Raw genomic sequence first — 12,181 nt, forward strand, 5'->3', positions numbered from 1 at the left:
ACTCAGGAGGCTAAAATCAGAGGATCGTGGTTCAAAGCCAGACTAGGCAGGAAATTCAGTAACACTCTTATCTCCAATTAACCATCAGAAAACCAGAAGTGGCATTGTGGCTCAAGTGGTAGAGCACTAGTCTTGAGCTGAAGAGCTCAGGGACAGTGCCTAGGCCCAGAGTTCAAGCCCCATGACCAACAAAAAATAAAGAAGTGTGGCTTACATGGTAGAGGGTAGAGAGCCTGGCAAGTGTGAGGAGCTGAGACCAAATCCCAATATAACCAAAAAAGAAAATGATGATCGGTGATCAATATTATGCAGACACCTCTTGACTTACAATGGTGTCTTGTCCCAATAGACCTATTGTACGTTGAATATATCCTAAGACAAAAACACATCTAAAGCTGGGGATGGTGGGACACACCTGTAATCCCAGCACTCAGCAACAGGAGTATTTGAAAGCTCAAAGTCAGCCTGGCCTACACAGCAAGACCCTGCCTCCAAAAGGAAAAAAGAAAAATAACAACAACAACAACAACAAATGCATTTAATATGCCTAATCAACAGGTGAGCCCACTTTAAGTAGACTCAGAACACTTATATTAACCCACATCTGGATAAAATCAGTTCACAACACCTGTTTAACAAGAGAGCACAGGTAGTTATTGAGTAGCATGCAACCCTGGGGAATATGAGCTGGTTCTGCTCAGGGTCATAGGGCTGACTAGGAGGTCCGCTCACTAGGAGAGCTTCCTGCTGTTTAGCATTAGCTAAGTAAGGATCAAAATCCAAAATATGGGTAAGTTTCACTTCCATCCTACTGTAAAGTTTAAATTACCTTAAGTCAGAAATTATCTGTATATTTTGTTATCAAAACAAAACCCCCAAACCCTTTGTTTTTTAGGGCAGGGGGGCTCAAAATCAGGCCCCAAGTGCTCATTTGGCATTTTCACTCACAACTGGCGCTGTGCCACTTGAGCCATGCCTCTAGATCTGGATTTTTGCTCGTTAAGTATGATTTGTCTACACAGCTGGCTTTGAGGATCTGAGATCCTGAGATCCTCAGACCTCAACCTCCCAAGGGCTAGAAGTTCTAGTGTAAACCACCACACCCGGCTCCATTTACTAAAAGAGGTTGGAGATGGGGAAGTAGCTCAGTGGTACAGCACTGGCCTAGTATGTACCAGGCCCTGGGCTGGTGGCCCAGAGAAAGAAAGTTGATGCTAAGTTATCAGGAGTCCAGAAGACAGCACCTGTCTCCTGCAGAGGAACTGCTCCACAGGAAGTTCCATCACAACCGGAAACTTGCTGGGGAAATGGAGATTCAGAGGCAGACAGAACCTGGTGGGACAATCTCAGTGGCTGGTTGCCTGCCACTCGGCTGCTGGATGCCCTTCCACTCCCTGTAGGGACATCGCCAGAAGGGGAGATTGAGGCAGGTGTGGCATTGGGCCAGTGAAGAGACTGGGAAAAGTGTTCCAAACTGGGTTAGCAATGTTCCAGTGACACAGCAGAATGTCCACTTGCACAAGCTCTAGGTGTGGGCACTAACCTGCATTCACCTGGCTCACACTACCACCCTTCTTTTGTCTGGCTCTCAGAAAGGAGTCAATTCCACTTTTCTGCAGGTTACAGAGGCGCCTGCCGCGGGTTCAGGAGCAATCCCTTTGAGCCAGGGTCAAGACAGGGGTTAGTAAGTACCTCAACATCCCGCTTTAGTTTCTCCAGGAAGTTCTTTTTACTCTCCTCCCCCACGTGCAGCTTCTGCCCTTCATTGAGGAAGTCATTGTCTTTGAACGTGGGCAAATCCTTGGCCTGGGGGAGGGACAGCAGAGCTAGGTTAGGCCAGCTGACTCAAGCCCGACTCACTCCCGAGTGGGGAACAGCACAGAAGGGAAGGGAAAGTCCTCAGCCCAAGATGCTCCTCCGGCTCAATCCACAGCATAGGCGACCACAGGCCTGGGCTTGGGAAAGTCAGGGACAGCAACACGTGGTGTATGCTCGACAAGGAGAACCAATCGCAGGCTCTTTCCTGCTGGGCTTAGACTAACTGCTTCAGGCTGGACAGTGACACAGAAACCATTGCCAGAACCCAGGGATGGGGCTGGGAATGTGATTCAAGTGGTAGAGTGCTTGCCTAGCAAGCATGAAGCCCTGGGTTCGATTCCTCAGCATCACATAAACAGAAAAAGCCAGAAGTGGTGCTGGGGCTCAAGTGGTAGAGTGTTAGACTTGAGCAAAAAGAAGCCAAGGACAGTGCTCAGGCCCTGAGTTACACACACACACATACACACACACACACACACACACACACACGAACCCAGGGAATGAGGGCAGAAGTGAAGGCTAGAGAGGCAGTCCATGCTGAGGACACCCTGCATGTCTGGGTGCTGGGCTTGGTAGGGGCTATGAAGTGGGCGGACAGGATTTCTGACAGAAGGAGTTTCTCGTTGCAGGTGACCCTTCCACACTTTGGCAGCATACCTTTTCCTTGTCACTTGCTTCTCTGGCAACAGTAGAACCCTGAAAAGATAAAAGCCATCAGAAGTCCTGCTTGGCAAACTCCTTGAGCAGGAAAGGGGCGCCAGTCTTTGGGGAGAGCTGGTGGATGAAGGAAGGGGCCAAGAGGCAGAACTGGAGCCCTCCATATGGACAAGATACATGGCAGGCACTCAGCAACAGGACTGCAGGAGATGGTCCTCGCCCTCTCAGAACTTTCCTCCTAGCGGTGGCTACACAATTCACTACAGTGTGTAAGTGTTCAGGCAGAAATGGTGTTACCTGCTCACCCAGACACGTGACACCAGGCCCGTGTATCCTGAGAAGGGGCAGAGGCCCCAGGCCTACTTCCTGAGCTAAGAAGAGAGCAGGAAGTGAGCAGGGGGAGGGGGGGAGCGAGGAGGGGCAGGCGTGCTAGGAGAGAATCTGTGCCAGCCATGTCTGTGAAGTCCTGGGAAGGGAGGAGCACAGGTGTGCAGGGATGCTAAGGAAGCCAGTGTGCTAGCAGCAGTGTGAGGTGACAGAAGTCCAGCAGCCTGGCTCCAGAACAACAGAGCACCTGGGCTCACAGGCACAAGTATGTCTTTCTCCGTGTCTAGAAATGCTCGTGTGATGTCATGCCACGCAGCCTGGACACGTGCCAGAGTGTGTGTCAGCACAGCCTGTCCCCATCCTGCCGCCCCGAGTGTGCGCGTCCCACAGACAGACGCGGAGGAGCCTCAACGGTTACATGCATATGGTACCCGGTCAGCTGAACTTCAGGCCGGCTGGTTGACAGGAAGTAGGTAGAGCAACTCTAGAGTCGCCTCGCACCCAGCTTTCCCAGGTCTGTGCCAGCGAAGAAGCGGTCCCTCCCTCACACAGAGCGCTTAGCTCATTACCTTGAGGTCATACTTGCGGTGAACCGTGAGCCGATGGCTGAACACGTTCCTGGTGACCACCATGTAGGTTTCCACGCCATCCACAGTCAGGCGGTACATGCCCAGGAACTGTGGCAAAAGGGTGTTGCCATGACACTCCACAATGAACTAGAATGGAAAGCAGGGAGAGAGGAAAGGCTAAGGAGCATGAGGTATCCCAATCGACGGCGGTCTCCCTGGCTCCCCAGGATTCCACCTCGAGACTAATGGTTTTCCAAATGGGTCTGTGAAGTAATAGGCGTTCCTCACACTTAACAGTGGGTGACAGCCACCCCCAACCCCAGCGGCAGGGCACAGTGAGAGCGGAGCTGAGTTGGCCGTGCAGAGCCCTTAAGGGATTCCACACGCTGTTCTCCTCTGCCAGACGAACACCAGAAAGTCAAAGGGCGGGACTGGAAGTGCAAATTGTAGAATACCAGCCTTTGGCTGAAAAAGCCTCAAAATAGCAGGAAGAAGGGAGGGAGAGAGCGAGAGAGAGAGGAAAAAGGAAGAGAGGGAAAGAGAGACAGCAAAGAGAGAGAATGCGTAAGAAGGGGCAGGGAGGGGCTGCAGAGGCAGGATCGCACAGTCAGGCAAGAGAATGGTTCTGCCACTAAGCACCAGTGGCTCTCACCTGTAATCCCAACTACTTCAGAGGCTGAGATCTGAGGACTGTGATTCAAAGCCAACTCTGGCAGACAAATCTGTACACCTCTTATCTCCAATTAACAAGCAAAAAAAGCAAGAGTGACTCGAGTGGCAGAGTGCCAGCTGTGAGCAAAACAGCCAAGCAAGAGGCCTGGGGATGGAGCTCAGTGGCAGAGTGCTTGACTAACGCATAGGAGGCCCTGAGTTTGCACAGCCAAAAAAAAAAAAAAAGAGCCAAGCAAGAGCTTGAGGTCATGAGTTCAAGCCCCAGTATCAGCACCAAAAAAAAAACAAAAAAAGTTCCATGCTCCACGTTCTTACTGGAAGTGTCCCCACAGTGGAAATGCATCCAGGATTAGAGTGTCAGGGAAGCAGTCCCTGGAGCCATTGTGAAACTTCCAGTTAGGCTGTCTGCCTCTGATTCTCCACTCTGATTCTCTGTAACTCCCCAAGGGACAGAGGGTTCCCTTCATCACTTCTAGGCACCCCAGAGAAAGGACTCGGGCAGGTTCTATATAAGCGCCCAAATGGTGCCTCGGTATTCCTGTTTCTCCCAGGCAGGTTCCAGATGAGTGCACAGTCAGGACAGGAAAGGAAACAGCCCTGCTGCCCACCAGGACCTCTTTCAGAAGAAGCATGGCAGATGCCAGAGTGTAAAAACTTGCCACTGCCAGGCACACCAGTGGCTCACGCTTATAATCCTAGCTACTCAGGAGGTTGAGATCTGAGGATTGTGGCTCAAAGCCAGCCTGGGTAGTAAAGTCCCCATGAGACTCTAATCTCCAATTAACAATTCAAAACCTGAAGTGGCGCTGTGGCTCAAGTGGTAGAGTGCTAGCCTGGAGCAAAAGAGCTCAGGGACAGTGCCCAGGCCCTGAGTTCAAGCCCTACAACTGACAAAACAAAAAACAAAAAACAAAACAGCTTGCCAACTCAGACCACAAACAGTTATGCAGGCATGAGCAACAAGCCTTCTGTCTGGCACTGAGTCAGCATTTGGTTATGAGGAAGCATCTGCCATTTCCAGAGAGGACCTGCCCCCCCCCCCCCGAGAAACCCCCCAGGGCCCGTTTGCCTCCTCCCGCCCAGCCTCCATCACCCGGGCTCGGGACTCACCATACCTGGTGGTATTTCTTTAGGATGTTGTGCATCTCCGCCACATCCTCACTTGACACGGTCTTGATGACAAAACGCCTGTCGTAGGTAGTGAGGAAACGCGTGCCGCACCGGCCCTGGCTGTCACTGTTGATGGGAGCGCTGCGTGTCACTGAGTTCTGAAGGGCCAAGGCAGAAACAGCTGGTTTGGGTGGAGTGGGGGTGGTCACAGTATTTTCTACTTAGTTTTGCTCCTTTTTTCAGTGCTGAGGATAGAACTCGGGGCTTCACACATGCTAGGCAAGCATTGCACCAGTGTGCTGCACCTCCAGCCCCTGGACTCTGGACTTGGATGCTGTCTTCTCTTATGGAGGGAATGCTCAAAACAACTCACACACTGACACAACAGAGGAGTCCCAGAGGGGTGTTCACACCTCTCCCTAAAAATCTCCCTCCAGGACCATGTGAGTTGCTCTTTATCCATCTGCTCCTGATCTTGGACTAGGATGGCAAGAGGACTCCTTTCCATCCTGATCCCCTAAAGTTAGTCTACAAACTAAAACCACTCCAGTGTGAGGGGTAGGACTTAATCCCTAACCTTCACAGAAATACAACCTTCAATGAGCCATTTACCTTCCCTACTGAGGTCTCCTCACCTGAAACATAAGGAAACAGATTGTCCAGATTCTTAGGCAACAAAGACCAAGCTTAAGAAAAATGTAAAAGGTTTTGCATAAGGAGACAATGGACAGTCTCTTCTATGTATGTATATGTTGGCCCTGGGGCTTGAACTCAGGGCCTGCGTGTTGTCCCTTAGCTTTTTCACTCAAGGCTGGTGCTCTACCACTTAAGCCACATCTCCATTTATGGCTTTTTGGTATTTAACTAGAATAAGAGTCTCACACTTTCTTGCCCAGGTTAGCTTCAACTATGATCCTCAGACCTCAGCTTCCTGAGTAGCTAGGATTACAGGCATGAGCTACTGATGCCTGATTGACAGCCACTTCTTCCTGTGCTGGGTCTGATGCTAGAATCCCTTCCCAAAGTTGGAGGTCAGTCTCATCTCTGCCTGACACCACCCTTCCCTCAGCCTTGCTCATTGGGGAAGACTGGGAGGCAGTTCTAGGAGCCTTCTATCTTGGCCTCTGTGCCTCCTCAAGGTCCCCTCCCAGTAGAGTCAGAGAGAAGCTTCAGGAAGGGTGGAGGGAGGCGTGAGTAAATCAAGGGCCAGCTGGGTTCTCAGAGCAGACCGTTAGGAGGCAAGGCTGAGAGGCTGTCCCCACTGCCAGGACCATATTGATAGGGATCTGCTCACAGAAATGCCTCCTCTCCAAGCTCTCCCATCGTTTCTTTCTGAGGGTCCTACTCTCCTGTCACCTAAAATTCCCTCACAAAACCCAGTGGGGGGAATGGCACCATCTTCATGGGGAAACTAAGTCTGGAAGGGTGAGGGGCTCTGGATAGTCCCTGAAGTGGGGCGCTCCAAACTCAGAAATGCTGAGAAGGCCATGTGAGTCCCATTTGGTCTCCTACCAGTTATGACTTGAAGGGTGCAGCCACCTCCCCCCCAACCTCACATTCAGCAACATCTCCTGACTAAATCACTAGCAGCCCACGAGTTAGGAGTCCAGTGCCCGAACACCAGCCTTGCTGCCCTCATTTCAGCCTGGAGCACAGTCATGTGCCCACACCACTATTAGAGGCAAAAAGCAGATGCTGAGAGGATGTGGCGGTGAAGGAACCAAAGGGGAGGAAAAGGCAGCCAAACAATGTGGGGTTGCAAAAGTGGCAAGAGGTTTTCAGAAAAACCTCAGGTCCTTCAATTCATGATTTTTAACACAGGGCTGAAGGGCCCCTTCAGCGCGCGTGCGTGCGTGCGTGCGTGCGTGCGTGCGTGTGTTACTAGAATTCATTGTCCCTTAGCTTTTTCACTCCAAAGCTAGCCCTCTACCACTTGAGTCACAGCACCACTTCTGGCTTTTTGGAGATTAGAATCTCTCAGATTTGTCTGTCCATAATAGCTTCCAACTTCAGTCCTTAGATCTCAACCTCGTGATTAGCTAGAATTACAGGTTTGAGCCACAGGCGCCGGGCTCCCTGAATACTTCGCAGACGTGGGTGATATTCCTGGGTGCTCAAGCTCCTAGCTCCCTCTCCCCCTCCTCATCAGGACTCTCATCTCTCCAGAGAAGGGAGAGGAGGGAGGGAGAAGGCCTATTTGCCAGGCTCACTCTACTCCAGTGAACTCTGAAAGGCGCCCCAAGGAAGGAGGCAGGAACTAGTGTTTTAAGGGACGTGGGCCTCTGTCTTAGATTGCATTGTGCTGTCCACAGTCTTCTTCCCCAGATCACCGAAAGACAGTTATGCTCCCCCTCTTCACAGGGGGGTCTGCCAGGAAAGCTAGTACAAGGAAAGCAAGTCAGAGCAGGACAGAAACCTTGGACTTTGAGTGGAGACTTTACCGTCCTCATGCTGGAACTGACTCCTCCCAGCAGGTCAGTGACTTCTACCACAGTACCCCTAGAAGGGGCAGCTGCCCTACTGTGCCTACCTACTCTTCCACCACGAGGAATGGGGACAAGCTTAGAGGATAACACTCATACTTGGCAGGGGGTTACACTACCCCAGAAGTCTTCCTTTCCTGATCTATCTTATCTGCTTTGTTTTTGTTTTTTTGCCAGTCCTGGGGTTTGAACTCAAGGTCTGAGCATTGTCCCTGGTTTCCTTTTACTCAAGGCTAGCACTCTGCCACTTGAGCCACAGCTCCACTTCCGGCTTTTTCTATATATGTGGTGCTGAGGAATCGAACCCAGGGCTTCGTGTATACGAGGCAAGCATTCTTGCCACTAAGCCATATTCCCAGCCCCTCTTATCTGCTGGCAACAATTCTCTCTTTGAAGTCAAACTACGACTGACAATGCTGGACTGAAATGAAGCAGTTTCTACACAGCCCTCTCCCTCCCAGAGTCGGGTGCATGGAAGGCACCTCTGAAGCTCCTCTACGCCCTCGCCCCTCAAAGGTCCACCATCCTGAGGAGACTGCTGGGGCTGAGGAAGGCAGACAGGACAGAGACGCCGTTTCCCCTCCACTGGTCCTGTGGCTGGATGATCCCTTCACCCCTGAGCCCTCAGGTTTTGCCAAGACAGCCTGTACCTGGTAATCCTGATCGTCAATCCCAAACCTCTCCCGGAGGTTCCGGAACACCATGGGGCAGTACTCCTTGAACTTGAAGCGGCTGGGGAGGTTTTCCCTAGGGGAAAGCAGAGACACAGCTTTGCCAGCTACTCTTTGCTCAACTTATTTATTTAGCCAGACCTGGGGCTTGAACTCAGGGCCTAGGCACTGTCCCTGAGCTTCTTTTGCCTAAGGCTAGCGCACTACCACTTGAGCCACAGCGCCAATTCTGGCTTTTTCCTGTTTACATTTTACGGAGGAATCAAACCCAGGGCTTCATGCATGCTAGACACTCTATGACCAAGCCACATTCCCAGCCCACCCAGTTCTTTTTATGTTGTTCACACACCCATTCGGAGAGGGTGGTCAGTGGAAGAAGAGAGGAGCATGACTGAATCCGCTGGCCAGGAACCTACCTGGCAGCCTCCTGTCTCAGACAACAAAGGAAGTCCCCTGATACAGTCTCAGTTCAGAGGCCAGCCACATGCCCGCCACATGCCCCACGGGACACAAGGGGTAAAATAATGAAGGAGATTAAGAGACAATTGGAGGGGCTGGGAATGTGGCTTAGCAGTACAGTGCTTGCCTGGCATGCATGAAGCCCTGGGTTTGATTCCTCAGTACCACATAAACAGAAAAAGCCAGAAGTGGTGCTGGGGCTCAAGTGGTAGAGTGCTAGCCTAGAGCAAAAAGAAGCCAGGGACAGTGCTCAGGCCCTAAGTTCAAGCCCCAGGACTGGCAAAAAAAAAAAAAAAAAAAAAGAGAGAGAGAGAGAGAGAATTGGAGGGGGAAAGGCACACAATGAATGCATTTTCCCTGTCCACTTGTTGGCATTGTTTCACCCTGGTCTGGTCTATCACGAGGACCTGAGCCTATGTGCAAAAGGCCACTTACTTATTGAAGAGATGATTGTCCACCTTGATCTTGCTGTAAGCTTTGAAGTCATCTGGCATCAGCATGACAGGGACAGGGACATTGCTGAGCTCATTGATCTGCAAAGTAAAGGGAAAGAAGCCACTTGATTCATCATGTTCTACAGCGCAGAATGCTATGTCCATTCAGATTCCTTCCCTGTCTTTATTACTAGTCTTATTTTAATTTTTTTGGTAACTCAGCACCTGAGCACTGTTTCTTAGCTTTTTTGCTTAAAGCTGATGCCTTGATACAGTCTTAGTTCAGAGGCCAGCCACATGCCCCATGGGACACAAGAGGTAAAATAAAGGAGATGAAGAGAGCATTGGAGGGAGGGGCTGGGAATGTGGCTTAGTGGTAGAGTGCTTGCCTAGCATGCATGAAGTCTTGGGTTCGATTCCTCAGCACTACATAAACAGAAAAAGCTGGAAGTGGCGCCTGTACTCAAGTGGTAGAGTGCTAGCCTTGAGCAAAAAGAAGCCCAAGGTGAGTGCCCAGGCCCTGGGTTCAAGCCCCAGGACTGGCAGACACACACACACACAGCTGGTGCTCTATCACTTTGAGCCACAGCTCTACTTCCAGCTTTTTGGTTGCTAATTGGAGATAAGTCTCATGGACTTTCCTACCCAGGCTGGCTTTGAACAGGGACCCTCAGCTTCCTGAGTAGCTAGGATTACAGTGTGAGCCACCAGTGCCTGGCTCACATTAGTGATTTTTCTATGCAAAGATCATCTAACAAGGCTGAGTATGGTGGTGTATGCCTATTAATTCCAGCAATTAGGAGGCTGTGGCAGGAGCACAAGTTCAAAGTCAGCCTGGGCTCAGTCATAAGAACCTGTCTCAAAATAAAAACCAAAACTTTTTTTTTTTTTTTGCCAGTCCTGAGCACTGTCCCTGGCTTCCTTTTGCTCAAGGCTAGCACTCTGCCACTTGAGCCACAGTGCCACTTCTGGCCATTTTCTATATATGTGGTGCTGGGGAATTGAACCCAGGGCCTCATGTATACGAGGCAAGCTCTCTTGCCACTAGGCCATATCCCCAGCCCCTTTTTTTGGTTTTTAAATTTAAATCATCCAAGTGATCTTTGAAGAATCGTGAGTGCCTGGCAACATGACAGATACTCAATAAGTATTTTTCCAATGTCATAACAAATGATCAGTGAATAAATGTCCTCCGACCAAGGTGCATTTTAATTCATATAAATTCTTCATATAAATTGTGGGTCACTCAAGTCATTGCCTCAAGGCAGAAAAAAGCTTGGGTGGGTTTCAAAGTAAAGGATTAAATTTAGAGTGAGTAGAAGGGGTAGACCTCTGGCCCTGGCTCACTCTAACCAGGATGAAAGCAAGATCAGTTCCCTATGTATGACCTTCTTATGCTGGGGGGAGGGGAGATGTCGCACCCCTACTTCAAACAAACCTCTTCAGGGTCTTTTATTCCCCCCCCTCTGGGAGCTGACTTGCCATTGGCAGGGAGCTGAGGGTAGATCCTGCCTTCTCCATCACGCTTAGCCAATTAGTGGTCTAATTAGCCACAGATGTCCTCTCCCATCACAGCAGAGTATCTGACATTTGACCCTCAGCCCAGTTGCCATTAATGCATTTGGGATTTACAGAGGAAACCTTAGTCCTGACTTAATGGATTGGGGGTGGGAGAGCACAGCCTTGTGTCTCCCACACACTTGCCTTGTAAATCCTATCATCTCAATGGGGCCTCATGTGGTAGGGAGGGAATAACCTACTAGTCATTAGGACTCCTCCGGGGCCAGAAATGGGGGAAATGGCATTTAATTTGCTGCCCCTTTTATGCTGCAAAACCTTTTTTTTTTAAATTTATAAATGTCAGAGGATGGAAGAAATTGATGTTAATGTGGTAATGGGCTGGGGAACCAAGCCTGCCTTCCCAGAGATGGTGAAAAACCCAGTCTGTACCTGGGGCCAGTGAAGGAAAGTACAGGTGTAGATGAGTATGGAGAAGGGGCAAAAGGGTAGAAACCAAACACACTGCTGGCAAAAACTGGCAAGAACAAAAGAGCACCCCTGTGTGACTCCCTAGAAATGGGATCTACAGAGAAATCACGGGCTGCCAGTGCAAAGAGACATGAGAAAGGAGATGCCAAGATGAAAGAAATGATCTGAGGGCTGGGAAGGTGGCTTAGTGGTAGAGTGCTCATCTCACATAAATGAAGCCCTGGGTTTGATTCCTCAGCCCCACATACACAGAAAAAGCCAGAAGTGGCGCTGTGGCTCAAGTGGTAGAGTGCTAGCCTTGAGCAAAAGAAGCCCAAGGACAGTGCCCAGGCCCTGTAAAAAAAAAAAAAAAATCTGAATTTTTTTCAGATTGAAGCTACATGATTTATACATTTGTCCAAACTCAAGAAACTGTACACTCAAAGTGTGTTTATTTTATCATATGCCAAGTTTTCCCCGATAAAGGTGATTTTACAATTCCCAGCATAAACTAGGTGCCTAGCAACTCAAGAGTGTTCAAAGAATTAAAAAAAAAAAAATCAGGGCTGGGAATATGGCCTAGAGGCAAGAGTGCTTGCCTCCTACACATGAAGCTCTTGGTTCGATTCCCCATATGGAAAATGGCCAGAAGGGGCGCTGTGGCTCAGGTGGCAGAGTGCTAGCCTTGAGCGGGAAGAAGCCAGGGACAGTGCTCAGGACAGTGCTGAGTCCAAGGCCCAGGACTGGCAAAAATAAAAATAAAAAAATAAATCACAGCTCAAAGCTAGCCTGGGCTCTTATCTCCCATTAAGCAACCAAAAAAAGCCAGAAATGGAGCTGCTAGCCTTGAGCAAAAAAGCTCAGGGACAGCACTTGTGTCCTGAGTTCAAGCTCCAGGCCCAGCATACCCATGCACTCACGCACATGTGCGTGCACATGCACACGGGCATGTACACATGAGCATGTGTGCACGCACACGCGCGCGCGCGCACACACACACACACACACACACA

General features: G+C 50.1%; 1 protein-coding gene across 2 annotated transcripts in view; it reads right to left on the minus strand.

Moving 5' to 3' along the window:
- Nucleotides 1-12,181, minus strand: part of Pip4k2b (phosphatidylinositol-5-phosphate 4-kinase type 2 beta) — a 29,117-nt gene that overhangs the window by 6,698 nt on the left and 10,238 nt on the right. The window contains exons 2-7 of one of the 2 annotated variants that reach the window (XM_048365226.1): nt 9,202-9,299; nt 8,287-8,383; nt 5,159-5,311; nt 3,372-3,518; nt 2,476-2,514; nt 1,693-1,806 (exon numbers count right to left, since the gene is read on the minus strand). In XM_048365226.1, the coding sequence (XP_048221183.1) occupies nt 1,693-1,806; nt 2,476-2,514; nt 3,372-3,518; nt 5,159-5,311; nt 8,287-8,383; nt 9,202-9,299 (648 nt within the window). The remainder of the gene's footprint in view (nt 1-1,692; nt 1,807-2,475; nt 2,515-3,371; nt 3,519-5,158; nt 5,312-8,286; nt 8,384-9,201; nt 9,300-12,181) is intronic. The other variant, XM_048365227.1, reaches the window with a different exon arrangement.

This window comes from Perognathus longimembris, chromosome 17 (assembly GCF_023159225.1).
Source record: "Perognathus longimembris pacificus isolate PPM17 chromosome 17, ASM2315922v1, whole genome shotgun sequence".
Taxonomy (NCBI): Eukaryota; Metazoa; Chordata; class Mammalia; order Rodentia; family Heteromyidae; genus Perognathus; species Perognathus longimembris.